We start from the raw sequence: 27,157 nt of genomic DNA on the forward strand, positions 1-27,157 counted from the left end.
CACGAGTTTCAATGTTTTTTTCCAAAATTTTGAGACATTCTTTCTCACACCTAACACAAGAAATACATCTTATAAATACCCAATTGATTTTTAAAGACCATAGCTTACCCCTACCCTAAAGATATGTAATTTTCATGGACCCCCCTTTCACTGATATATCCCCTGCCACCTTAAGTTTTTTAATATATGCATGATAACACAAAAAGCTTTTGTTATATTGAAATACAATGTTTAATAAATTAAATGCAACATTTCTTAACTGTATACTGTGTTTTGTTTGTATTTTACAGTAATTCCAAAATTTCACACAATTCAAGGGAAACAACCAATCAGAAATAATCCAACAAATAGTGTTCCTATTCACAACATTTGACTCTATTTATTAGAGAAGCACAAGTTATTGGTCAAATGTTTAAAATGATTATTGACAATATCAATCAGTCTTACAGAGGTATATTCCCCTATGAATACATAGTACATGCACCAAATATTGACATTCATGGTCAATGCCGAGAGAAAGTACAGTCTCAAAAGTTATTTGAACCTATAATTGTGCACAGATTACAAAAAGACACTGGATAAAATACCCATACTCCATCTGGAGTAGCACATACTTAGATTCATAGATCATGACCAAACATAGTCCCAAAGCTACTGGCCCTTCAGTGTTTTAAAGCCAAAATGCAGCTTTATTGAATACTGTTTTCACTGTACACAAGGGAGCTAAATCCTATGTCCATATACAAGTTTGACTCCTCTGTATTTGCATGTGTACTAATTGGTACAATAAAACAAACACTATCTGGACACCTGACCCTGCTGCACTCATTATGTAGATAAAAAAGACCAGAATTTGCTAAAACATTGAAGTGGCCTTATTGTTTACAAGTCTATAGTGTTGAGCAGATGTATCTTTTAAAACACCTTGGATAAAATACCATTCAAAATGAGATCACTTCATAAGAAATCACAGCACAGTTATAAAAACAATCGCGCTAGGAAAAACAAAGGTGCACTTTTCAAAAAAGGAGTATTTCCAAACTATAACAGCAGTCATGTGCGCTGTGTAGAGAAACAAGATCAAGATTCCATTCCGTTGAATTTAGACCCTGACCTGGAAAGTGTCGTGCGATTGGGTGATTCTGTGGCTAACGATGTCTTGAATGCGTGTAACCGTTCTCGAGATCCACTCGTTCTCCCTTTTAAACTGCGACCACGTCAAACAGTACCACAGCCTGAGAAACAAAGTGCAAATATATCTGACAATGAGAACATCATTGTAAACATAAGTCAGTTTGGAAACATTTTCAAGTGCATAGGGAATCACAGCTGTGATCAACCTAGCCTGGATTACAATATCACAGACAGAAAAGGACTATGTGTGGATATTAAGGTGTTATGCCACAACTGTGACTTTTGCTCAGATGAAATTCCATTATACACCAGCATCCCACAGAAGCATGGCAAGCCACTAGGAGTCCTGAATGTCAGCTTGCTTCTTCCAGTGCTGTGCTCAAAATTGGGCATATCAGACATACAGTTACTGCTGGCCTGCCTCAATATACAGGCTCCAGACAAGAGGGGCATGCAGAGGAAGCTGAACACTGTTGCTGACCAAGTGGAAGACATGGGACGTCAGCAACTAGTAAAAAATCAGGAATATGTGAGGCGTATTTCAAACCTTGCTGGGTGTTCCGGTGAAACAGATGTGGAGTTTGATGTCGCGTATACAAGCAGACCACAAGATGGATGTGACACGGCAACTCAAGTTTTCGCACCTGTAATTGAGAAAACAACATCTAAACACCTGCCTGTAGATCTTCACATTGGAAATAAACTTTGCAGCAAACCCAACTGTAATCATTTAGACAGATCTTGCAAAAAGAATTATTGTGACGAAACATCAATTAATCAGGCAGAGGCAATATTTCTTAAAAAATCTTTGGAAAATATCAAAAATCAAAATATTCTTAAAGTTAAGTCTGTGACCACTAATGGTAGTGCTTCACTTGCCAAAGCTATGAGGGAGCACAATGCCAAGGTACAGGAGAAAGTCCAACATTTCAAGTGCTTTATTCATAATATGCGAAATCTACACAAGCACTTGCGTTCCGCGTGCATAAAGCAGCCAAAGGGAATGGATAGGCTCCTGTACTGCAAGAAATTAGCTACAGCTATCCGTACCAGAGTACGGCTCGAACTTACCAGACTGAGGAAGCTTCTGCGTGGAGACGAGTTGTACCTTGCCCGGGCTCGAGAAGCAGTCACTAATGTTCTAGATTGTTTCTCAGGGTCACACGATAGCTGCAAGCACAAATCTGTTGTCTGCACTGCACATCTGAAAGGACACAGTACAAGGTATTTGCCATATGGCAAGAATGTTGTGTTGTCGGCAGCAGACAAACAAAAATTGCAGAAGGTCTTGGACAAGTACTGTGGAGTACAACAGCTAAGGGACACTGTGCAACTACACAATACTAACAGATGTGAAAACATGCACAGTAGGCTGTTTTCATATGCTCCCAAGAGCATGGTCTGGAAAAGATCATTTACAGCTCTATGCTACTCCGCAACACTCGGTGCAAGCGTGGGCCGTGGCTTATCCTTACTTCAACTTGCTGGGCGCTGTGGCATTAATATCGAGGCAAGCGATCCGATGTACAGATATGCTATGTTCACACAGAACATAGCACGGTACCACAGTGATCGCAAACAAAAACATGAATACAAGACATCTCGATATTTAAGCCACAGAAAAAGGGCGAATAGGGCTGTACTTTCCCAGTCATTGTACAAGGCTCCTAGTAAAGTTACAAAAGAACATGACTATGGAATCAATCTTGGAAATTAAAATGTGTAAATAGAACCAAAACAATATAACAATTTAACTGTGTAGCAGCAATATTTGTAACATTAATTTTACAACAGTGACAGGTGTCCAAACTATTTATATTACCTCAAATCTTGCAACCTGAATAGCCATAATGACCATGACATAAACCTTCATGAGCACATATTTGTCTGTTGTTATTAATGTTTTGAGGCTCATAACTTAAGTGCTTGATGTTGACACAAAGTTTATTATGGCATAAATGCGACACATGCATTTTTGATGACATGGCATGTTTAGTTTCAAGAAAATATAGTGCGCGGTGAGCTTTAAGCCTTAGCCGTTTGCCGCGGAAACTACACCGCAGAACACCATAGCCGTTCGGAGTGCATGCCCCCTTCCAGATGTGGCATTCATTTATTATTTGGTATTTATTATCAAATAAATGATTCAATCTTAGTCTTTCTTCATCTGTTAGGTGTGCCATGAAGAAATATGTTGCCATGATGACTTTAAATAAGAAGAAAAAATAATTTATGTTTGCGGCATGTTACAAACCACTATTTTGCATGGTTTTTGCTATTTTAACAACTTTTTCTACAAAACTGCATACTTATCTTGCTTATTTTAGTATTCGAGCTCAGAAAATGTGCAAATGTAGATGCTAGTATAAAAATATGAGTTTAAACATTGTTTTCCAGTGCAAAACCAGTACACGTGAAATTTTCCTAAAATAAGCAATGTTTTTAAACATTATTACCTCCCTTTGTTTTCCATAATCTAAACCATAGCGGTTAAAAGATATATGCTAAATTATGTTCGATTTGTTACCGCAACACATTTGTGGAATGTTTGTATCAATTTTTGTATGATAAACAGAATTTTAAAATTTTGCATTTTGCTATTAAGGGGGCAGGGGATATATTTTTGACCAAATTTTGAGTTCCGAAAGGCCGCAAACAGTCAAATCCATTTCATCAAAACAAAAAGTGACACATGAAAGTCTTTTTGTGTCAGTGTCATAACATAGGCAACATACATTGAAAATACAGTCAAACACAAGGCTGGTTTCTTCACTTGTGAAACTATGGCCCTTGATCTTTCCCCCCACCCACCTCATTTTTTAATGAAAACTTAAGAAATTTGACCCATTTCATGGCATGCACAGTACATTCAAACAGAATGCAATCCTAGTTTTGGCTACATTACTCATTAATTTCATCCCTGTGCTGTGTTTATTCACATAGAAAAGTGTCTCCCATACGTTTAGATTTTTCACAATTTACCTCCAAAGTTCTGTTCTGTTTCTGCAGCGTGAAATATTGACTTCCGCCAAAAGTGAAAACCTCCTTTTTGAAGATTCAACATTTACTTGCTAGGGAGCTGTCACGAGTTTCAATGTTTTTTTCCAAAATTTTGAGACATTCTTTCTCACACCTAACACAAGAAATACATCTTATAAATACCCAATTGATTTTTAAAGACCATAGCTTACCCCTACCCTAAAGATATGTAATTTTCATGGACCCCCCTTTCACTGATATATCCCCTGCCACCTAAAACTCTAACCTTAATGGGAGGTAACCACTGCAAAAAGTAACACCGAAATCCAGCATTCCGTTGTTTATTCCCTAAATCCAGTCATGAGAGGTACATTGATAATAATGGAATAAAACTAAATGGGTACGTAAAACAAGCATTGAATTTTTTTAGATCGTAACATAAACTATCTGTTTGCTTTCAATTAAGAGCAACTGCTTTCATCACAAACTGACAAAGTAATTTTGCCAACTTTAAGCTAAATGCTCTTTAGTTGAACTAAGAGATGAAACAGTTTTATCAACCTTTTGGTTTGTATTGAAAATGATATAACAACAACATTTATTAGCTCTTAAGCATACAATCGTACTTGAGTCATACACAAAATAAACAGCAATGGACTGTATAAAAAAAGAAATATGGATGATAAAACTTAAAGCTTGTTTCCCTTCAAATCATTTCAATACAGGTACAAATTAAGCATAAACATTGCATTTGATTGAAGAATGGCCACAAAATGGCTCATTTTTGGTGTGAAATGTTTAAACATGCAACAATAAGAGGCCAATGATATTCATACCTAGTGAGGAACCTGTATTTATGACAAAGTTTAATTGCCAAAAAGTCTGTTGTACTTATACATTGACAATAATGACTTTGCAAATTGATTGGACACATCATATTCTTTGTTGTTGTTGTTGTTGTTGTCAAATAAGTTAATTCTATAATCAAAAGTTTAAGCCAACTTTCAATTTCAAGAATGGAGAAAACAAACCACAAACAATAAAAAAAGACCTAACAACTTGGAAGAAGTAAAAGGAATTGTGTTTCACCAAGAAACAAAATACGTTTAAAACTCGGTGTTTGATACAGAATTCAGAGATGAAAAAAAATGAATCATATAGCTTGTTGCAGTACAAACATATTGCCAGTTGCAGTACAAACATATAGCCAGTTGCAGTACAAACATATAATACTAAATGCTGATTACTCAAGCTTTGGTCTGTATAAAATAAGTATTGCAAAACATTACTCCTACTGTTGTCTGTATAAAATGAGCATTGGAACACATCATACAAGAAAATAAAATAGATATACACTACTTCAACATCAATGAAACAAATAAAGCAAATAAAGCATTGACAGAAATTCAGCAAGAACTTTGAAAGGCTTCACAAAATGAATAGACTGAACAAAAACGACTTTGCATGCAAATATGGTGCTATACAAATTACTAATATTTTTCTTAATAAAGATTGACGTATTTGGTGTGTTAAAATATCACACGATAACCTTGACACCCTCCCTAGATTTAATGCTTAACAATATGTAAGGAATACAAGTTTTATATAAAAAGAAATATGAAATTCTTTATATAATTAGAAACAAGAAATTCCTTATATAATAAGAAACATCTAATTCTTTATATAATTAGAAACATGATTTTTTCATACAATTAGAAACATCAATTTCTTTATATAATAAGAAACATGAACATCCCTATAAATACTATATGGAGAGGCTGGTTTACAAAAACATCTAAATATTTGTAATAAATAATAATGCATAAAACATTTGGTAAATCTTCTGATATAATACAGATTTTCCGATACATAAATATAAGACGGGAAATAAGCATATGGGCGATTCTGACGAGAGTTTTAAGATCAACATGGCATTAAAATAAATACAATGTTTGCTCCAGGAAAAAAGGTTTTAATGCATGTGTGTAAAAAAAACCTGGGACGACGCTTTACACACATGCATTAAACTGCAGAGCCCCAGATAATTTTTTAAGATAAAGAGTATTTCACTCATGACCTTTTTAGCTGATGATTAAAATACAAAATCAAAGACTTCGGCGTGTGTATTTAAAATACTCCCGCAAAAGTCTAAAAGTCTTTGATTTTGAATTTTATAAAAAAATATATACATGAACATGCAGAAAACATGTATTCATAATAAAGAACATCTACTCTTGTTTACATAAACATGCATTTTGAAATGGCTGATCAAATAATCCGAATTGGGGCACTGTTTGTCCAACTGATAATTGCACAAAATTCTTGTCAATTTTATGATTATTTTTTTCATTCATCAAAAGAATAATTGATGTGTATTTGGAAATTTTCCATGAGTATTTTACGCATATACGCATCTTATCTGGACCTGAATTTAAAACCCCTTTTCAGAGCGAGGCTATAATAATTTGAAAATAATTGAAAGCCTTTAAAGAGATCTTTTCACGGTTTAATAGATTCGCAAATTTTCGTTTTAGTTATGATATTTGTGAGGAAACAGTATTACTGAACATTTACCATAGTCTAATATAGCCATTATATGTATCTTTTGACGATTTGAAAACCTAAATATTATATGTATATCATATATGCAACGCGAAACGATTGAATAATTTGGAGAGTTCTGTTGTTGTCGTTTAAATTTACGAAACTACGAAGATTGCTTATATAAGGTATAAAATACTTAAACTGTGTAAACTCGGCGGAATAGCCAAGAGGGCTAATGCGTTTTTACTTCAGACTAACTCCAGGACGCCAGGAGTCACTGGTTTGAGCCCTGGTACCGGCTATTTTTTTTCCTTTTTTAAATTTTATTCTTGATTTTTTACTGGAGCTTTTAAGATCCAATGTTTACATTTATCAATATAAAGCATTTAATGACAAACTTCAAAATATGCCAAAATCTGTGAAAAGGCCCCTTTAACAGATAGTGGAGAAAAGAAAGCTTTCAATAAGTAATACAATATTCAAACATAACAGATATTTGTTTAGAAAAAAACAACAAGGTTACAGTGAAATAAACATGAAACAAACAGCACAAATTCAGTTTGCCACCTTGGTAACAAAAAAAGACATATTTTACAACAACATTTAGAAAGAATTCATGTTTTGTCATGTTGTCAATTAGATCCTTATACTTACAAAAGAGTGATTGAAAATTTCCTAATTTTAAGTATGTTATCAGATTCTTTAATGTAATGTATCTCCGATTAGAAGTTGAACAGAATTCTTTTGTGACTTCATGTAATTACTGTGTATCCCTGTACAAGACACACCCAAAAGTGAAACACATTTTGCATGGAAATAGGGTATATAATAAGCATGAGTAACAGCATCATTATTTGAGTGATTATATTCATTTGTGCATTCAACTTATGTTGATAAAATGCCTTCACAACATGTGTACCTAAAATAATAATTAATTATTTGGCATCCAAGATTAATCAAATGTAGTCTTAATAAAATACTCTTTGAATTTAAACAACCATTTTTGGGTTAATAATTTGCTACATATTGAATGGCAATAACAATGTTATACAATTAACCCATTTATGCCTAGTGGACTTTCCCATCCTTCTAAATTGGATCAATTTAATTCCAAAATTAGGGATGTCTAGTATATTTATTTTTATATTTAAACATTTTCTTACAAAATTCCTTTAAGCAAGCAGCGCAGACCCTGATGAGACGCCGCATCACATGATGCGGCGTCTCATCTGGGTCTTTGCTGTTTGCCAAGGCCTTTTTTCTAGACGCTAGGCATAAATGGGTTAAAATAATCATGAACACATTGTATTAAAACACAATCATTAACATACTGTATTCAAATACAATCATAACCATTCACTTTAAAAAAATGCATAAACACACTTTATTAGAAAACAATCATAAACACAGTGTATTCAAAAACATTCATAACCATCCACTATTGAAGAAATCATAAACATACTATATTCTAATACAATCACAAACCAACTGTATTCAATTACAACCATAAACATGCTGTATTCAAATACGATCATGAACAATGTTTTCAAATACAATCATAAACACACTGTATTCATATTCAAACAAAAAGGAATGATCCGAATTGCACTGAATACTCAAACAGTTATTTGTAGAGATTATGCATATTTGAACGCAAGAGGACCCACTATGTACATAAGTTAAATAAGTTAAAGAAAATCTCGACCCCAACCCAAGCTTTGCATAAACATCCCAGTTATAAGAAATCACACAATCCCAGCCCCTAACCTTAATGCTGAAGACCCTTCATCATAATGACATTCCCAAATAATACCCAAGCCCCTTAAGCCCCCCTTAATAACATACCAGCTTCAAAACACTTAATAAAACCCCAGCCCCCCCCCCCCCTTAATAACACCCCAGCCCCTAAGTCCTAATGCTGAAGACCCTTCTTTCTAAATATAACATCATTCACACCCCCGTCCCATCGGGACATCTGCAGCATGTTATCATAGCCCTTCTTCTCAACAAAACTCTTCAGGTCCCCGTCTTTTCCCACCTGATGTACGTACTCGACCGTCATCATTTTTATGTCCACCTTATCAAAAGGGATCGTCTTAAGAACGCGAAGTTCGTCACCCTCAACGTCTAGGCTGAAGAAGTCCACCGTGAGCTGGTTCAGCGCCAGAAGCAGGGAGTACAAAGGGAAGCACTGGACGGAGACTTCGTCCTTCGAGATCCCTTGTTGATGGATCCAGTCTTTTGCCTCGTTGTTGTCTACAACACGACCACGGTTGAATGCTTTATTGAACGTCACCTGGAATAGAAAATAAAGGCTACATGAATAATATAATTATGGTAGTCATGGCTGAAACAGGAATGTTCCATGCTTTTTTGGGGGCCAAACTTGATCTGAGACCTTTAAGTGCAACCTTGAGCTGAAAGATAGGGTGCAACCATGAGCTGTAAGGTAGGGTGTGACCTTGAGCTGCAAGGTAGGGAGTCAGGTACTACCACGTTGTTTTTTTCTTTGAGAACCACTGGATATTGGACTTTTTTCCTTTAGGTATTTGACCCCTCTATCATGGAATTTTCCCAAAACAACCCCCCCCCCCAAATTGCTTTTATCTTAAACAATTAAAAACAAGTTTGTGTAAATATTAAACAATTAAAACAACTAAATATTGTATCTCTTCACAAAAATTGTTACAATATTAATTTCCCAGAAAAAAAGCCTTCCAATGTTTGGATTTTTCTAACCCTACCATGGCTGGGAAGGGCTGCAGACTCACACAGGAATGATAGTGAAAGTCTCTTAAGGTAAACTTACCATGGCCAGGTAGGGCTGAGGACTCAAGCAGGCATAGACAATGAAAGCCTTCCAATGTTTGAACTTCAGGTAAACTTACCATGGCTGGGTAGGGCTGTGGACTCAAGCAGGAATGACAGTGAAAGCCTTCCAATGTTTGGACTTCAGGTAAACTTACCATGGCTGGGTAGGGCTGTGGACTCAAGCAGGCATTGAAAGTGAAAGCCTTCCAATGTTTGGACTTCATGTAAACTTACCATGGCTGGGTAGGGCTGTGGACTCAAGCAGGCATTGACAGTGAAAGCCTTCCAATGTTTGGACTTCATGTAAACTTACCATGGCTGGGTAGGGCTGTGGACTCAAGCAGGCATTGACGGTGAAAGCCTTCCAATGTTTGGACTTCATGTAAACTTACCATGGCTGGGTAGGGCTGCAGACTCAAGCAGGCGTCAACAGTGAAAGCCTTCCAATGTTTGGACTTCAGGTAAACTTACCATTGCAGGATAGGGCTACAGACTCAAGCAGGCATTGACAGTGAAAGCCTTCCAATGTTTGGACTTCAGGTAAACTTACCATGGCTGGGAAGGGCTGTGGACTCAAGCTGGCATAGACAATGAAAGCCTTCCAATGTTTGGACTTCAGGTAAACTTACCATGGCTGGGTAGGGCTGTGGACTCAAGCAGGCATAGACAATGAAAGCCTTCCAATGTTTGGACTTCAGGTAAACTTACCATGGCTGGGTAGGGCTGAGGACTCAAGCAGGCATTGACAGTGAAAGCCTTCCAACGTTTGGACTTCAGGTAAACTTACCATGGCTGGGTAGGGCTGTGGACTCAAGCAGGCATCGACAGTGAAAGCCTTCCAATGTTTGGACTTCAGGTAAACTTACCATGGCAGGATAGGGCTACAGACTCAAGCAGGCATTGACAGTGAAAGCCTTCCCATGTTTGGACTTCAGGTAAACTTACCATGTTTGGGTAGGGCTACAGACTCAAGCAGGCATTGACAGTGAAAGCCTTCCCATGTTTGGACTTCAGGTAAACTTACCATGTTTGGGTAGGGCTGTGGACTCAAGCTGGCATAGACAATGAAAGCCTTCCAATGTTTGGACTTCAGGTAAACTTACCATGGCTGGGTAGGGCTGTGGACTCAAGCAGGCATTGACAGTGAAAGCCTTCCAATGTTTGAACTTCAGGTAAACTTACCATGGCTGGGTAGGGCTGTGGACTCAAGCAGGAATGACAGTGAAAGCCTTCCAATGTTTGGACTTCAGGTAAACTTACCATGGCTGGGTAGGGCTGTGGACTCAAGCAGGCATTGACAGTGAAAGCCTTCCAATGTTTGGACTTCATGTAAACTTACCATGGCTGGGTAGGGCTGTGGACTCAAGCAGGCATTGACGGTGAAAGCCTTCCAATGATTGGACTTCAGGTAAACTTACCAAGGCTGGGTAGGGCTGCAGACTCAAGCAGGCGTCAACAGTGAAAGCCTTCCAATGTTTGGACTTCATGTAAACTTACCATGGCTGGGTAGGGCTGCAGACTCAAGCAGGCGTCAACAGTGAAAGCCTTCCAATGTTTGGACTTCAGGTAAACTTACCATTGCAGGATAGGGCTACAGACTCAAGCAGGCATTGACAGTGAAAGCCTTCCAATGTTTGGACTTCAGGTAAACTTACCATGGCTGGGAAGGGCTGTGGACTCAAGCTGGCATAGACAATGAAAGCCTTCCAATGTTTGGACTTCAGGTAAACTTACCATGGCTGGGTAGGGCTGTGGACTCAAGCAGGCATAGACAATGAAAGCCTTCCAATGTTTGGACTTCAGGTAAACTTACCATGGCTGGGTAGGGCTGAGGACTCAAGCAGGCATTGACAGTGAAAGCCTTCCAACGTTTGGACTTCAGGTAAACTTACCATGGCTGGGTAGGGCTGTGGACTCAAGCAGGCATCGACAGTGAAAGCCTTCCAATGTTTGGACTTCAGGTAAACTTACCATGGCAGGATAGGGCTACAGACTCAAGCAGGCATTGACAGTGAAAGCCTTCCCATGTTTGGACTTCAGGTAAACTTACCATGTTTGGGTAGGGCTACAGACTCAAGCAGGCATTGACAGTGAAAGCCTTCCCATGTTTGGACTTCAGGTAAACTTACCATGTTTGGGTAGGGCTGTGGACTCAAGCTGGCATAGACAATGAAAGCCTTCCAATGTTTGGACTTCAGGTAAACTTACCATGGCTGGGTAGGGCTGTGGACTCAAGCAGGCATAGACAATGAAAGCCTTCCAATGTTTGCACTTCAGGTAAACTTACCATGGCTGGGTAGGGCTGTGGACTCAAGCAGGCATCGACAGTGAAAGCCTTCCGATGTTTGGACTTCAGGTAAACTTACCAAGGCTGAGTAGGGCTGAGGACTCAAGCAGGCATCGAAAGTGAAAGCCTTCCAATGTTTGGACTTCAGGTAAACTTACCATGGCTGGGTAGGGCTGTGGACTCAAGCAGGCATCGAAAGTGAAAGCCTTCCAATGTTTGGACTTCAGGTAAACTTACCAAGGCTGGGTAGGGCTGAGGACTCAAGCAGGACAGTGAATGCCTTCCGATGTTTGGACTTCAGGTAAACTAACTATGTTTGGGTAGGGCTACAGACTCAAGCAGGACAGTGAATGCCTTCCGATGTTTGGACTTCAGGTAATCTTACCAAGGCTGGGTAGGGCTGTGGACTCAAGCAGGCATTGACAGTGAAAGCCTTCTGATGTTTGGACTTCAGGTAAACTTACCAAGGCTGGGTAGGGCTGTGGACTCAAGCAGGCATTGACAGTGAAAGCCTTCCCATGTTTGGACTTCAGGTAAACTTACCATGGCAGGATAGGGCTGAGGACTCAAGCAGGCATTGACAATGAAAGCCTTCCAATGTTTGGACTTCAGGTAAACTTACTATGGCTGGGTAGGGCTGTGGACTCAAGCAGGCATTTACAGTGAAAGCCTTCCAATGATTGGACTTCAGGTAAACTTACCATGGCTGGGTAGGGCTGTGGACTCAAGCAGGCATTTACAGTGAAAGCCTTCCAATGATTGGACTTCAGGTAAACTTACCATGGCTAGGTAAGGCTGTGGGCTTAAGCAGGCATTGACAGTGAAAGCCTTCCAATGTTTGGATTTTTCTAACCCTACCATGGCCGGGTAGGGCTGCAGACTCAAGCAGGAATGACAGTGAAAGCCTTTCGAGGTTTGGACTTCAGGTAAACTTACCATGGCAGGATAGGGCTGAGGACTCAAGCAGGCATTGACAGTGAAAGCCTTCCGATGTTTGGACTTCAGGTAAACTTACCATGGCTGGGTAGGGCTGTGGACTCAAGCAGGCATCGACAGTGAAAGCCTTTCGATGTTTGGACTTCAGGTAAACTTACCATGGCTGGGTAGGGCTGAGGACTCAAGCAGGCATTGACAGTGAAAGCCTTTCGATGTTTGGACTTCAGCTATACTTACCATGGCTGGGTAGGGCTGTGGACTCAAGCAGGCATCGACAGTGAAAGCCTTCCAATGTTTGGACTTCAGCTATACTTACCATGGCAGGATAGGGCTGTGGACTTAAGCAGGCATTGACAGTGAAAGCCTTTCGATGTTTGGACTTCAGGGCCTGGTAGTTAGACGGATCAGCCTCCACCAGCAGTCCATTCCACTTGCGGACTTTTTCGAAGAACAGAGTATTTGACCCCTTTTCCCCATTCAAAGCTCCACATTCAACATAGAAACCTCCTTCCTAAAAAAGTAAACAGTACAGTGTGTGTTTTTGTCTTACTGAAATTAGGCCCCTTTCTGAATGTCAAACAAGGGCTGTTTGTAAAACATGCATGCCCCCCATATGGGCTGTCCGTTGTACTGGCAGCCATTGTGTGAATATGACTTTTGTCACTGTGACCTTGACCTTTGACCTAGTGACCTAAAAATCAATAGGGGCCATCTGCAAGTCACGATCAATGTACCTATGAAGTGTCATGATCCTAGGCAAAAGCGTTCTTGAGTTATCATCCAAAAATCATTTTACTATTTTGGGGACTGTGACCTTGACCTTGTGACCTCAAAATCAATAGGGGTCATCTGCAAGTCATGATCAATGTACCTATGAAGTTTCATGTTCCTAGGCGTATGCGTTCTTGAGTTATCGTCTGACAACCACCTGGTGGACGGACGGACGGACCGACCGACCGACATGAGCACAGCAATATACCCCCGCTTCTTCGAAGGGGGGCATAAAAAGCATATATTTTTCCCACATTCCAAGTTGAAGGTTTACCCCCAAGAAATATGTTTTGATTAATTTAAGATTTAATACCTCCCCATCCAGCACTATAGGTTGAACCTTAGTATGTATAATACTGCAAAACACTTTTATTCTCATATTAAAGTATGTGTAAGTACAAAAAAAAAAAAAATTCTCAATTTTTGTCAAAACAACATGTTTTTTTCCCATCCAAAAGGCCCCAGCTCCTGACATAACTGGGGCAACTCAGTAAATCTCAGTGCTTTTTGCAAACAAGGGAGGCAAATGCTGTAACAATTACCTCCCCTGTCCTGCTTATATTTATATTAATCAACAAAATTAAACATTAACACAATATTTAATATACAAAATATACAAAAAATCTCATATTTTGATAATATTTTTACTGATCCACTGTATTTTACTAAAAGGATGATGTTTGATTGGAATTATAATTAAAGATTTAGGATTACAGACCAGTTGCTTCAGTAATATTGTTCAGAGTGTGCCCTGTTGGCCGTGTATGCATTCTTGAGTTATCATTCAAAAACCATTTTACTATTTCCAGTCACGGTGACCTTGACCTTTGACCTAGTGACCTCAAAATCAATAGGGGTCATCTGCAAGTCATGATCAATTTACCTATGAAGTTTCATGATCCTAGGCCCAAGCGTTCTTGAGTTATCATCCGGAAACCACCTGGTGGACCGACAGACCGACCGACATGTGCAAAGCAATATACCCCTTCTTCTTCGAAGGGGGGCATAATAAATGATCTTCTGGTATGCAGGAACAATATTTGGAAGATACCGTAAAATCACTATTTTTGTCAGCATTGTCCATGATTACTGGTAAAGGTATTTGTCAATGAGGAACAAAAAATCAGGAATTTGCGTCGCTCATTTTCTGATGTGTCTGTGTTAAATTTGTGGATCAGTCGACCGATGAAAGAAATAGAACTTAAATCCCCATGATCATAATGATTTTACATTAAATACACCAATGAAATGAAGAGTATGAGTATGTTGTATTACCACCAAATGTTGTGTAACCACCAAGTGTCGTGTAACCACCAACTTAATTTGAATGATGATTTCAACTGACTATTTCGTTCTGGGTGCATTGATTTTTCTTTATTTTTCTATCATTTCATGCCTTTTTATTGACTATCTCTTTCCAAATAATAATATTACACTACTATATATAATTGAGCAAAAAAATTATTAAATACAGAATATAACACAAACACATCTGAAAATGACCGATAAAACCCTTTTTCTCTCTCTCCAAAATTAGAAATCTACAAATGAATGTGTCTATAAATAAGTCTAAAAAAAATAAATATGAAATTTCATTCCAAAGAATAATACAGATTTTACAGTATTTATAAAATACAAAATGTACCATATAGTTTAGCCTGCTGTCGATGAAAGGCGTCTGCCCGTTTGAAAACTCCAGACGGTCCGGGCTGTCCAGATGATATGCCTCTACAGACGGCGGCTCGATGTAGTAGTCCCGAATGAGCTGAATCAATCTCGGGTCGTCTTGACTGACCTTCGCCTCGTTAAGCTTCTCCATGGCGGCCTTATATAACAAAGACAGGCCAAATGTTCTCTTTCATCAAATTATCAAGTGTTATATAGTGTTATATATGATCGGAAAGGGTCTTTTTTTATGAAAAGGAATACTGTTCAAATTACCCTGTAGGACTGTACATGTATCATACCTCAGCAAAAAAACTATCAAGTGTTATATATCATTAGAAAGGGTGTTTTTTTAGAAAAGGAATACTGGAAGGAATTAGTGAGGTCAAATCTGATCCCTAAAATTTCACAGATGAAGATAAACAATATAATTTGTGTATGTTTTGTATGTTTGCAACATTATTTCCATAAAATGTAATCTTTTCTGGTAATATTGAGCTATACCTTAATGTAATACAAGGTGGCGCTTTTTGTCACCAGTAAAACAAGATGGATAGGGTATGAATCACATTTTCAGGCTACTTGGGAATATGCTGATATTGTTACCTTATAGTCAAAAGATGCGTTCCTCACACGGGGGATCACCATCGGTTGAAAACTCTGCTCATGGACAGCAGAACGACGTTCAGCTGAAAACGAGCCCTGGAGAATCCGGGCTTTTTGATTGGCTGGGGGAGCTTGCATGTAAATGTCCCCAGCAGTATGTGGCTCTGTACCGGTATGGCTTTGGTAGAGCAAATACACAAATGCTGCCAGCACAGTTGCCCCGATCCCGTAACTCAGCTTTGAAAACTTCATGTTGGCTGAGAAAACTATAATGATAAATACAAAGTTTAAACAAGAGCGTTTGAATTAACATTTGAGTTGCAATCCTATGAGGCTAAATTTTATTTACACTTAAATAAATATTGCTGGGCCAAGTGTGAGGTTGAGCACTCTAAAATCTGTTTAAACCCCTTAATAAATATTGCTGGGCCAAGTTTGAGGTTGAGCACTCTAAAACCGGTTTAAACTCCCAGTGCAATGATTGATCGTTCCAAGGCGGTGACCCCAGCTTTATTTTGCTTAGTGTGTTTGTTGTTTCGTATTGTGCCATACTATTTTGGCAATTGGTCACTTGCCTTTAATAAAGAACCACGAAATTGTGCATAATAAGAATGCAATACTGCTGCAGCAGCTGGAGTTTCACTTCTTTATATTGACTGCTGTACTTTACGCGCAATCATATAAGATTTCAAGATTTATTTACAACATTTCCAGACAACCACTGGCCCATGTGGACACATTTAAGTACATGCAATTGATGACGACATTTATAGTACCATATACATATTTCTGACCAGTACTTAACCCTTAAAGCGCTGGAGCTGAATTTTAAAGGCCTTTGCAAACAGTTTGGATCCAGATGAGACGCCACAGAACGTGGCGTCTCATCAGGATCCAAACTGTTTGCTATTCTGATAGTATTCTTTGAAAAAAATCGAAGAAAATGCTAATTTTAGAAATTCTGCAGACGACATTTTAGCAGAAGACAAATTACCCAGCATGCAAAGGGTTAAGAGTAAGCAAGGTTGCTGAACATTATGAATACTACAATGTACGTACATGTACATACATAATATCAATCATTAACAGCAGTTTATAATACCTGCATTTACTCGTTGCACAAAACGATATTGAGACAATTACAAGAGCTAACTCAGAACTAATGAAAATAAATAATTAATTCAATTAAACCAATTTTTTCTTAGCAAAATGGAGAGGAAAAAAGTTTTCTAATAGAGTTAGTAAGAAAAAACTTGTATAACGCGAACACACTTTTAAAATTGAGATGTGTGGCTATAAAATTGCGCATAATACATGGTAAAGTACAGAAATACGTTCTAGGTTGAGCTGCTATTTTGGAAACAGACCAACCAACCTACAAACCCAATGCCAATTGATGTCACATAACATGCACAATCCTTGATTGTTCAGATGTTTTTAAATGTCTATTAAACATGATATTAGATACAATTCTGATGTTAAAGGTGTTAATCATAGCTACATAGCAGCGTTTACTTTTGATTTCTACATGTAAATTCTAACCCCTGACCTCCTGATCACTAGGCAGAAACTATATCCACTATGCAACAACAACCAGTAGTGTAATTAAGATCACTTTTAGTTGAAACTTATTTAATATAGCTCAATTGCATCAAAGCCTTACGCTAATTGAAACGCTTTTGAGTCAGTTTTCTGGGTAGAACCAGTACTTGAATTTTGTCTTTTGGGGGAGTTCTGTGGTATTTTGGTACGCAGTCATATAAGCCTAGTAATCTGAGGCTATTTATTTATCAGGTAAAATCAAACTACTGTCAGCAATTACACCTTCTTACATGTAAATATAACCAAGGAGCAGAATTAACATGGTTATCAGGGGTTAACACACAGGCTGGACAGAATGTAAACACACCATTAAGACCTTAATTTTTTGCAAATACATGGATCTGAAGTTATTGAAAATCATTTGCAAAATTCTTTTGTGCATAAAAGACAGATTTTCTTGCAGTTTGTGCCAATATCTTAAGGTATGAGAATAAATCCTTGAATACGTCTGAAATCAGTGACAACATTTCATGCTGCGTGAAGCAAAAGCGTTTAAATTAATACAGTACACATAGAAAATTTTAACAAGAACACATTCTTATTAAATAAAATAATTCTGATTTTTCACATTGCCATAACCCATAAGCAGCATAAAAATCTGTCATTTATGCACTTGTTGAAATTCTTAAGAAAAATTGTGTAAAAAAGTTATTAAAAAAAACAGCACCACTTACTGGTTCCCACAAAGTCACATGATCCTGTACCCTGATACCCAGGGCTCGGCCGTGAGGGCGACGTGGGCGACATCTTCGCCCGGGACATAATAATGTCGCCCTTAAATTACATGAAGGAGAAGTTGACTTCGCTTTTCTTTTTTTACAACATGACGTTTTTTTCTCTCAACTTTTTCATCTAAAAATTCTTTATTTTCACATGTCATAAAGTCACCGATGACGCTTACTATGTTATCAGTTTATTATCACAGCAAAAGATCGACTGCTGTGAAAGCTTATCCAGGCGACTAGCATACATGGGCATTCACTCCAAACAATAACGGTTTAGATCAAAAGATCATAGCAAGTGTCATTTCGCTAACAGTTTGGATAGTTCTCTGTTCTGCAAGCCCAATTAGTACACGCCTTGCAGGCGGAGTTAAGCGGTACATTAACATCGATAGTTACCAATGAGAACGCGCGCATTGTATATACATATGCAATAGTTTACCTGAGCGATGAAATGACCTCGTAATAGACATGTATTTACTCTCAAAAAAGTTTACACGCGCAACACATTCCCAACAGTAAATATGAATACGATGTATTCTAGTATGTTCAACTGTTTACTTGTTTCGTGTTTTAAAACTCTTAAACACTAATTATCCAGTCGATGTGCAATTTATTTTGTCAGACATTAATTCATAACCATATAAACGAAAACTAACAACCCACCCGTGCAAACTGTAGTGCTAATTTCCATAATTTTATCTACCGTATCCATACGTAAACGACTTTATTATATATCCCGCAAACTCGTTGCGCGTGCTGTAAGTTGTCTAATGATTACGTGATAATTGATTGACCATTCGATAATTAAATGTTTTTGGCAGACGGCACGGTTAAAGAAAGTTGGAAAAATTATTAAAGAAAAACAAAATTGATCAAATGTCTATTAATTACGTAGATCCACTACTGTTAAAGGCCAGCAAGTTTTGTCAGTTTGTTAATCCACCGATAATTACGAGTAACACCCATCTTATATAAACTGGAATCACAGTTCATTTTTATACTAACAAGTCCTAATACTACACAATAGACATTGAGAAAAAACATTTCCTCGATAAGATATAAAGTATCCGAGTAGAATAAAATTTCTACGTCATGACTCGTAACCTTCGACATTGCACATGGCAGATGTATTGTAACATTAAACCCGCGTTCAAATCAAAGCTGGCGATTCAAATTACAAGTAGACTAATGTTGATTCAATAATGGAGAAAGCATCAACTTGATTTAACAAACATGTACGTGTAATAAGGTTTGTTAAACCAGATAACAACAAGGAAAATTTGGATTATTAAATGAAACAGGTAAGGCATTCTCAAGTGTACATATTTCGGATATGTATACAATTCGGATAAACAGTAATAGATATACTATATGTAATCTATAGGTCTTTGGTCCCATGCATTAAGATTGTGTTTTGTTAAGACTCGTTTTTACCACAATTTGGTGATTTCATGACGCGAAGAATTCCCAATGGCATTGGTGCCGGACCTGTTCCCAATTGGGTGAAAAAAATCACTGACTAATTATCATGCATTGATACATTATGATGTAAATAGGGTTTGGATTGTCATTGCATTATTAAAGTACTGTTTTTTTATGATGCACATGGAAATCACAAGTTTTATTTGTATGAATTGATTTATGTGACTTAATATGTAAGGATTTATTGAATTTGAAAATAGTATTTGTTTGTCATTGATGATGATACTAAGGCTTGGTGTAATGAGGGGTATAAAACAAGCGAAGATTTTATTAAACGCCGAACAGAAATCACTTCTCCTTCTAGTGGCCTCACTTCTCCCTAATTTCAGCTCAGGGAGAAGTCATTTCTCCCTCAAGTTTGAACCTAGGCTGAGCCCTGTGATACCTATGAATAGTGCTTTACAATGAATATCAGCCAACTCTCTCTATGCAGCTTAGAGGTTTATAAGGCTGCACCCTGATACCTATGAATAGTGCTATACAATGAATATCAGCCAACTCTCTGTATGTACCCTGATACCTACATGTATGAATAGTGCTTTACAATGAATATCAGCCAACTCTCTGTATGCACCCTGATACCTATGAATAGTGCTTTACAATGAATATCAGCCAACTCTCTGTATGCACCCTGATACCTATGAATAGTGCTTTACAATGAATATCAGCCAACTCTCTGTTTGCACCCTGATACCTTTGAATAGTGCTTTACAATGAATATCAGCCAACTCTCTGTATGTACTCTGATACCTATGAATAGTGCTTTACAATGAATATCAGCCAACTCTCTGTATGCAACTTAGAGGTTTATAAGGGACGTAAAAAGCCTATTCACAGATTAGAATAATCACATACGTTTTAAAAGCACATTACACATGCAATGAATAGCATAGTATTTCTGTTTTTTTGTTTGTTGTTTAAGTGTTCGACATCGTTCATATCAATGTCTTTTTTATAAAAAACAAAATGAAACTCAGCGATTTTCTTTGTCCAATTGGGAAAAGTACCCGTACCGGTCCAATTGGGAAAAATCGAGTTGTGAAAACCTCAAAATTGGGAAAAATCGAGTCGTGAAAACCTCAAATTGGAAAATTGGTGTATTTGATTTTTTGCTCCCAAATACTTTAAAATTGATAACCAAGTGTTTTCAAGCTGTCAATATTATATAAACCTAGGTTCAAGCTATAGAGCTGCAAAGGAAACGAACTAAATGTTGCTTTTAAAAAGCCTTTACCTTTAATTGGGAATTTAAGGACAGCAATTGGGAAATTTGTATTTTTTTCGTAATTGGGAAAGTGCCGTTTACCGGTACTTTATAAAGAAGGAGGAAAATCACTGAAATTGAATCTGAGAAAACAGGGCTTAATGCATGTGCGTAAAGTGTCGTCCCAGATTAGCCTGTGCAGTCCGCACATGCTAATCTGGTACAGCACTTTCCGCCTATATTGGATTTTTGCTAAGAAGAGACTTCATTTAACCGAAAATTGTCGAAAAAGCTTACAGTGTCGTCTCTAATTAGCCTGTGCAGACTGCACAGGCTAATCTGGGACGACACTTTACACACATGCATTAAGCCCTATTTTCTCAGAACACTAATAAATTGTATTACTGCATCATTAAACAAACAATATAATCATTGACACACTTTAAAAAAATATTTTAAATTATACACAATTATTTACAAATTGTAAATAAAGTATATATTTTAATCTGTCAGGGATTTTTTTTGCCAATCGGGGAAAATACCTGTACCAGCCCTATTGGGGAAAATATGCGCGAAAACCTCTGAAATTGGGAAACTTCGCATCATGAAGTCTTCATATGGGGAAATTGGTGTATTTGATTTTTGGGTCCCAAATAGTTTAAAATTGTTAACCAACTGTTGTCAAGCTGCCAATATAATATTTACTTAGGTTCAAGCCATAATTAACTTTTAATTTATTAAAAATATTAATTATAAATTTAAAAAAAAAATTGGAAATCTTCAATTGGGATTTTTTTTGGAGCAATTGGGAAATTTGTATTTTTTTCCGAATTGGTTAAGTGATGTTTTTCCGTAATTTATAAAGAAGGAACAAAATTGCTGCTGTGTTTATGTATTGAATAAGAAGGTGTTGTTTCAGCGGTACTCTGAAGAGGATCAGAGACAGCTTCACTGTTCTCTTTTATATACAATTGCATGCAGGGAAATTTGTCGTCTGCTAAAATGTTGTCTGCTGAATTTCTAAAATTAGCATTTTCTTCGATTTTTTTTCAAAGAATACAACAGAATAGCAAACAGTTTGGATCCTGATGAGAAGCCACGTTCTGTGGCATCTCATCTGGATCCAAACTGTTTGCAAAGGCCTTCAAAATTGGGTTCCAGCACTGAAGTAGTTATATACCATGTACATCAGAGTCATTGTAAAACCCGTTTTCATTATTATTCTGTAACAAAGGAAAATTAGCTTTACAGGTGAGAGTTTGCTTTGCTCTGAAAAGTAACATAATCAAAACATTATCTTACACATTTCATATTTCTTACCTAAATTAATTAGGACACAATAATAAAAGAAACTGCATATATTTGTTGATATATAAGAATAACATGACTATGTTTTTTTATATTAAAGTAATATTTTAGATATTCCATTTGTAAAATTGTTGTAGGGTACAGTCTATTCATTTATCTACAAAACTTTAAAAAACTTAAACAAGTATACATAAAAAAGATGCCTTAATGAACAGTTATAATGTAATATATTAAATTATTAGTTTGTATTTAACTTCCAAATAAATAAATAAGAAAATGCACAGAAATCACTTTGCATAAGCCTAAAAATTGCCAAACAGGAAACTAAGAATTTAACACTTTTTTGGTATAATTTAGTAAAATGTTATTTTAGCTGTAAAAAATAACAAAAACATAAATAAAATGTCTTACTTAAAAAGGTACAAAGACATATAGTGTCACTATTTATTCCTGAAGATATTTCTTTTGCATAGAAGTCAACCTTACAAAATGCAAATATGACATAAATGTCCAACTTATCCTTAAAATCTATTTTTAAGTTTTCCACAGGAAATTTCGGCACCAGAAAATGATTGACAATTTAAAGATTTCTTCAGTTAACATTTTCAACTGGCCTCAGTGGACAGTTTTAGCCAGAGGGAATTGTCTATTTCTAGTAATTGAAGTTCAAAGTTTTAGCCAGAGGGAGTTGTCTATATCTAGTAATTGAAGTTCAACTGTCAACTTTAATACAAAGAACCTTTATTTACAATGTTCATTTGGGCATTTTAGGTATGTGCAATACAGATAAATCAATATTGGAAATATTGGAAATATTGATAGTTGCAACTTATCATAAAGTCAATTTTTGTGTATAGTGTAAATGGCATTTATGTTATTAAACATAAAATATCACTTTTAATAGTTTGTGTCACTTCAGGTTGTTTTTTTAAAAAGGGGAAGACGCTGGACGCTGGGTGAAAGGGGAAAATAGAGTGCGAAAGAGACATATTTGGGGAAAAAATAAAAACTGTTTTAATCAATGTCTATAACTCATCTTCTCTGATTTCAGGGGATTTTCACCATCGTCTGCGCCTCCGGAAAATGGAGGCATTCCCAAAGCAAAAAAAACGGCCCCATTCCCAATCAAATCTAGATGACATTTTTCCCAATAAGTTTACAATAAAGAAGTTTTCTGTCAAAATCATAAAAAAAGAACGTTAACAAACACTAATGACATTTCATGTGACTTCCCTTTATCCATTACGTCATATATAGCATGTGCTTAACGACTCAGATGTAAGCACGTTTAGTTTGAGGATTCTTCTACCAAAATGTACAGCGATAAAGTGCAAAATGTTCTGCATGACTTTGCAAAAATTAATAGGAACCGCAGACTACACATTCTAAGCCAACTCCATAGACGCTTATTTCTATTTTAACGTGATTTCGCGACCACCACAAATGAGCTAGTATTGCGATGGATAAATAAGCAATCAAAATTAACAATTTTCGATACAAAGCTTAATTAATAAATGCTTAAAAAGATATGTTTTAGTGAAAAATGATATTCTTGGAGGGGAAATTGTATTTTGAGGGGAAAAAATTCTGGTAGGGGAAGACGACAAACAGCGTCACTTTCTTAGTAAAAAAAAACCTGCACTTACTTTACATTTGAAATTTAAATCTACTTGCTCATGCTTTGAAATATTTGGGTGCTTGGTTAAAAATAATACTTGCTTAAAAATGATTATCCCAATTCTTATTTGAACACATCAATTCATATGAAGATGCTATCAAACAAGTTTTGGTATTTACCATTTAAACATTGGAATTTTTTCCGTTTTTGTCCTATCAGTATTAGATTTTTCCGTTTTTGTCCTATCAGTATTAGATTATTCCGTTTTTGTCCTATCAGTATTAGATTATTCCGTTTTTGTCCTATCAGTATTAGATTTTTCCGTTTTTGTCCTATCAGTATTAGATTTTTCCGTTTTTGTCCTATCAGTATTAGATTTTTCCGTTTTTGTCCTATCAGTATTAGATTTTTCCGTTTTTGTCCTATCAGTATTAGATGCAGAGTAAACTAATGATTGAGCCACACTCTGGGAAAACAGGGCTTAAAGCATGTGTGTAAAGTGTCATCTCAGATTAGCCTGTGCATGTCGCAAAAGTTAATCAGGGATGACACTTTCCGGTAACATGGAATTTTTATTTTAGTTATCTCATCTAAAGGAAAATCGAGAATAGACAGAAAGTACATTTAGGCCCAGTTTTTTCCAGAACGCAGAACATTCGTTAAACGCAAACTTAACAGACTATGTACATCAGCAAATAAATGAAAACTTCTTAAAATGAAAAACATTTACTGTCCAGCGCTTCTTGATGGGTTTTGGCAATATACATATACAACGAGGAGGACCGAAACTATGAGAATAGGGGATATCAGGCCTTTCCACAGGCCATTTTACGATCCCTCGCCGGGGCGCTTGAATTTGGAAATCAGAGTCCCCGGGGCGCTTGAAATTTTCCGATCAGTGTATTTTTCAGTAAAAGAAAGTGGAGATTGTAAAAAAAAATCAAGGTTTCTCTATCAGTGTATTAATATTCCCTGTTTTAAAAGAGCACTCGGTACCTACTTTCACAAGTAATCCCCATTAACACTACATGGGGTAATGGATAATCCACTGATAAGAGAATAGCATTACGTGCGTATCGATTATTCTAGCCACATTACACAGTCATTTAAATGCTGACAAGGATGTATCATGAAACTTTCCAGTCGTCAAACTGTGATGTTCATCGTCCAATCGGTTAGGCGAATGCTTATGAGGGAGGGGTTAACTATCGACCATTATTTTTTATTGACATCGAGCACGAAATAAGAGTTTATCGCAACTTGATTAACAAGAAGTTGAACCATTTACATAATATAAAACCAGTAACTAGTACAGTACAGTACATTAAAGACTGTTTCGGGCATCATCATCACACCTTTTTACTGTAAACAAATGTTACCTATGACTCATACTTAATAGGAGAAATTAATTGCAAGTGGTAAACAATTATTTACTTATACTAACGGTTACAATTATGCGATAACAATTTAATTCCAGTACATGTATATTTCATCATGTCCATTTATAGAACTGATTCACGACGTTTTTCTGACATTTTTTCGACACGTACTGCGCTTTAACAAATTTTCGTTGAATTAATTACGCACACTTGTAAATATTTCATCCGCTAATCGATACTTAGAAGACTGATGATGGCAACTGACCGTAATCCTCATGGACAATTTGAATTTCATGCATAATTCCGTCAAAATTTTTATTCGACTTGTAAAGTGCTTAAACAAATTATCGTTTAATTCATAACACAACTGTTAATTTTTGTTGAAACCTCAAATGGGAATAATTAAATTTGTAATCCGAAACCCATTCCGTAGGTCAATGTTAACGCCTTTTTAATCCGAAACACACTTCCGAATGCAAATGTTACTGCAACATTAAAATATTCTTGCTTCAAATTAGCAGCGCAAATTTATTTTGTGTCGAATCTTTTTCTCAATTAAAAAGAGCGCGAAAATGATGCAGCATGCTGCATGTACAACGTTGCGTCATGTGTATTGTGCATGTATTGAGCGTTTTAACAAGCACACAACACGTCAGGGGATTGACGCATGTTCAGAGGCAATATTTCATCAAATCTATAAATAGTCACTTAAAATTTATTTGATACCATAGAAAAATGGCAAGGTTTGTGTTAAAGAAATAATTGAGAACTTTTATAGTAAATATTTACCAGAAAGTGATTTATAAAAACGAAATAAACGGGATTATTGGGTAATAAATAGAAACTTGAAAAGTAGTAAGTATACAGTAATAGGGTCAGGTTGAAATGGATGTATTGGGGAATCGTTTGAGTCGGGATTTTACTATCTGTGCGGGAAAGTTTTAAAACAATATAAAAAATTATTTTTTTTTAAATGACTGGGGGATTTTCTTGAAGAGTCATTGCGCACCAAATGACATCTTTTGACGCTGTTTTTCTTTGAGTAATAACGCACCACAGAATGTCAATTGACACATAAATTTTTTAAAAGTCAACGTCGGGAGGGAACACCCATCCCGAACCACCCCTATCAGCCCCGGGGCGCCTGACAAAAATTCTGTGGAATGCACTGGATATCTTATACAAAATGCACCGACAAATCTCAATGAACTTTTATTTCAGAATAAAGTGAGTAATTTAATGACAAACTGATGTAGTCTCTTAGATGCATTGGTCTAAAAAGAATTTGCAATACAAAACTTCATTAAACAGGTCGACACTATGATTATCACGTCCGAAAAACAGATGTAGTTCCAAAACATGTCTTAACATAAACAACTGTGAAATACATTCTATATCAAATATGTGAGCATTGCATACAGATAAAAAATGGTAAAAGTGTTTTTATAACTAATTACCTGAAGCTTCAAATAACTAGACGGCACGAGACTTACTACTCCTATAAATATGAGGTCGATTTACATCGCGGGGTAGCTTACGTCTAATTATTTGGACTAGAGACTTACCAGCTTTTAAATGTTGCTATCGCAAGTCGCAGTTGTGGTTGTAACCCGTTGTAGGTACTGACTTTATTATTTGGAAGTAATTTGACGTTGTCGACTCCACTGATCTAACAAATGAACACAATTGATGGTTCAACTGTTCAATGTGATTTTGTTTCATCCAGAGACCCAAGAAATGCATGGACTTCAATCCCCATGACATCACAGGTGGTTAGCGTGTGGCTATGATATTAATTAGTGAAAACATCATTTTGAATGATAAATAATCATATTATAACGAAAAATTAACTTTTCTGAAAAAAAATATTTCACTATCAAATATATATATAACCACAGGTGGTTAGCGTGTGGCTATGATATTAATTAGTGAAAACATCATTTTGAATGATAAATAATCATATTATAACGAAAAATTAACTTTTCTGAAAAAAAAATATTTCACTATCAAATATATATATAACCACAGGTGGTTAGCGTGTGGCTATGATATTAATTAGTGAAAACATCATTTTGAATGATAAATAATCATATTATAACGAAAAAT

General features: G+C 36.5%; 2 protein-coding genes across 5 annotated transcripts; both read right to left on the minus strand.

Annotated features, from left to right (window-relative positions):
* Positions 1-437: 437 nt before the first annotated feature.
* LOC127863287 (uncharacterized) lies at positions 438-3,388 on the minus strand. Of its 2 annotated transcripts, XM_052402714.1 has the most exons (4): positions 2,957-3,388; positions 2,206-2,338; positions 1,682-1,778; positions 438-1,235 (listed from the first exon to the last, which is right to left on the minus strand). In XM_052402714.1, exons 1-4 carry the CDS (start codon positions 2,995-2,997, stop codon positions 1,219-1,221), a joined length of 288 nt encoding a protein of 95 aa, XP_052258674.1. In that variant the 5' UTR covers positions 2,998-3,388; the 3' UTR covers positions 438-1,218. The 2 variants fall into 2 exon arrangements, with proteins under 2 accessions (XP_052258674.1, XP_052258667.1); XM_052402707.1 differs by having other exon boundaries at positions 2,206-3,388.
* A 5,171-nt stretch (positions 3,389-8,559) lies between these two features.
* On the minus strand, positions 8,560-26,753 carry LOC127867739 (uncharacterized). Of its 3 annotated transcripts, XM_052409104.1 has the most exons (6): positions 26,617-26,647; positions 18,010-18,109; positions 15,734-15,999; positions 15,108-15,287; positions 13,008-13,202; positions 8,560-8,953 (listed from the first exon to the last, which is right to left on the minus strand). In XM_052409104.1, the coding sequence occupies exons 2-6, from the start codon at positions 18,095-18,097 to the stop codon at positions 8,570-8,572; spliced, it is 1,113 nt and encodes a 370-aa protein (XP_052265064.1). In that variant the 5' UTR covers positions 18,098-18,109; positions 26,617-26,647; the 3' UTR covers positions 8,560-8,569. The 3 variants fall into 3 exon arrangements, with proteins under 3 accessions (XP_052265064.1, XP_052265066.1, XP_052265076.1); XM_052409106.1 differs by lacking the exon at positions 18,010-18,109 and having other exon boundaries at positions 26,617-26,753; XM_052409116.1 differs by lacking the exons at positions 18,010-18,109; positions 26,617-26,647 and adding an exon at positions 26,509-26,563.
* Positions 26,754-27,157: the final 404 nt, after the last annotated feature.

The sequence above is a fragment of the Dreissena polymorpha genome, chromosome 1 (assembly GCF_020536995.1).
Source record: "Dreissena polymorpha isolate Duluth1 chromosome 1, UMN_Dpol_1.0, whole genome shotgun sequence".
Lineage (NCBI taxonomy): Eukaryota > Metazoa > Mollusca > Bivalvia > Myida > Dreissenidae > Dreissena > Dreissena polymorpha.

Excerpts from the sequence above, each read along its gene's own strand:
- LOC127863287 (XM_052402707.1), bottom strand. The coding sequence starts at position 2,532 with ATGCTCTTGGGAGCATATGAAAACAGCCTACTGTGCATGTTTTCACAT. Across the intron at positions 1,779-2,205 it reads GCAGAAGCTTCCTCAGTCTG|GTGCGAAAACTTGAGTTGCC; the intron begins GTAAGTTCGAGC and ends TCTCAATTACAG.
- LOC127867739 (XM_052409104.1), bottom strand. The coding sequence starts at position 18,097 with ATGTCCCGGGCGAAGATGTCGCCCACGTCGCCCTCACGGCCGAGCCCT. Across the intron at positions 16,000-18,009 it reads ATGTGACTTTGTGGGAACCA|TTTTCTCAGCCAACATGAAG; the intron begins GTAAGTGGTGCT and ends TTATCATTATAG. Across the intron at positions 13,203-15,107 it reads ACAGCAGGCTAAACTATATG|GAAGGAGGTTTCTATGTTGA; the intron begins GTACATTTTGTA and ends TTACTTTTTTAG.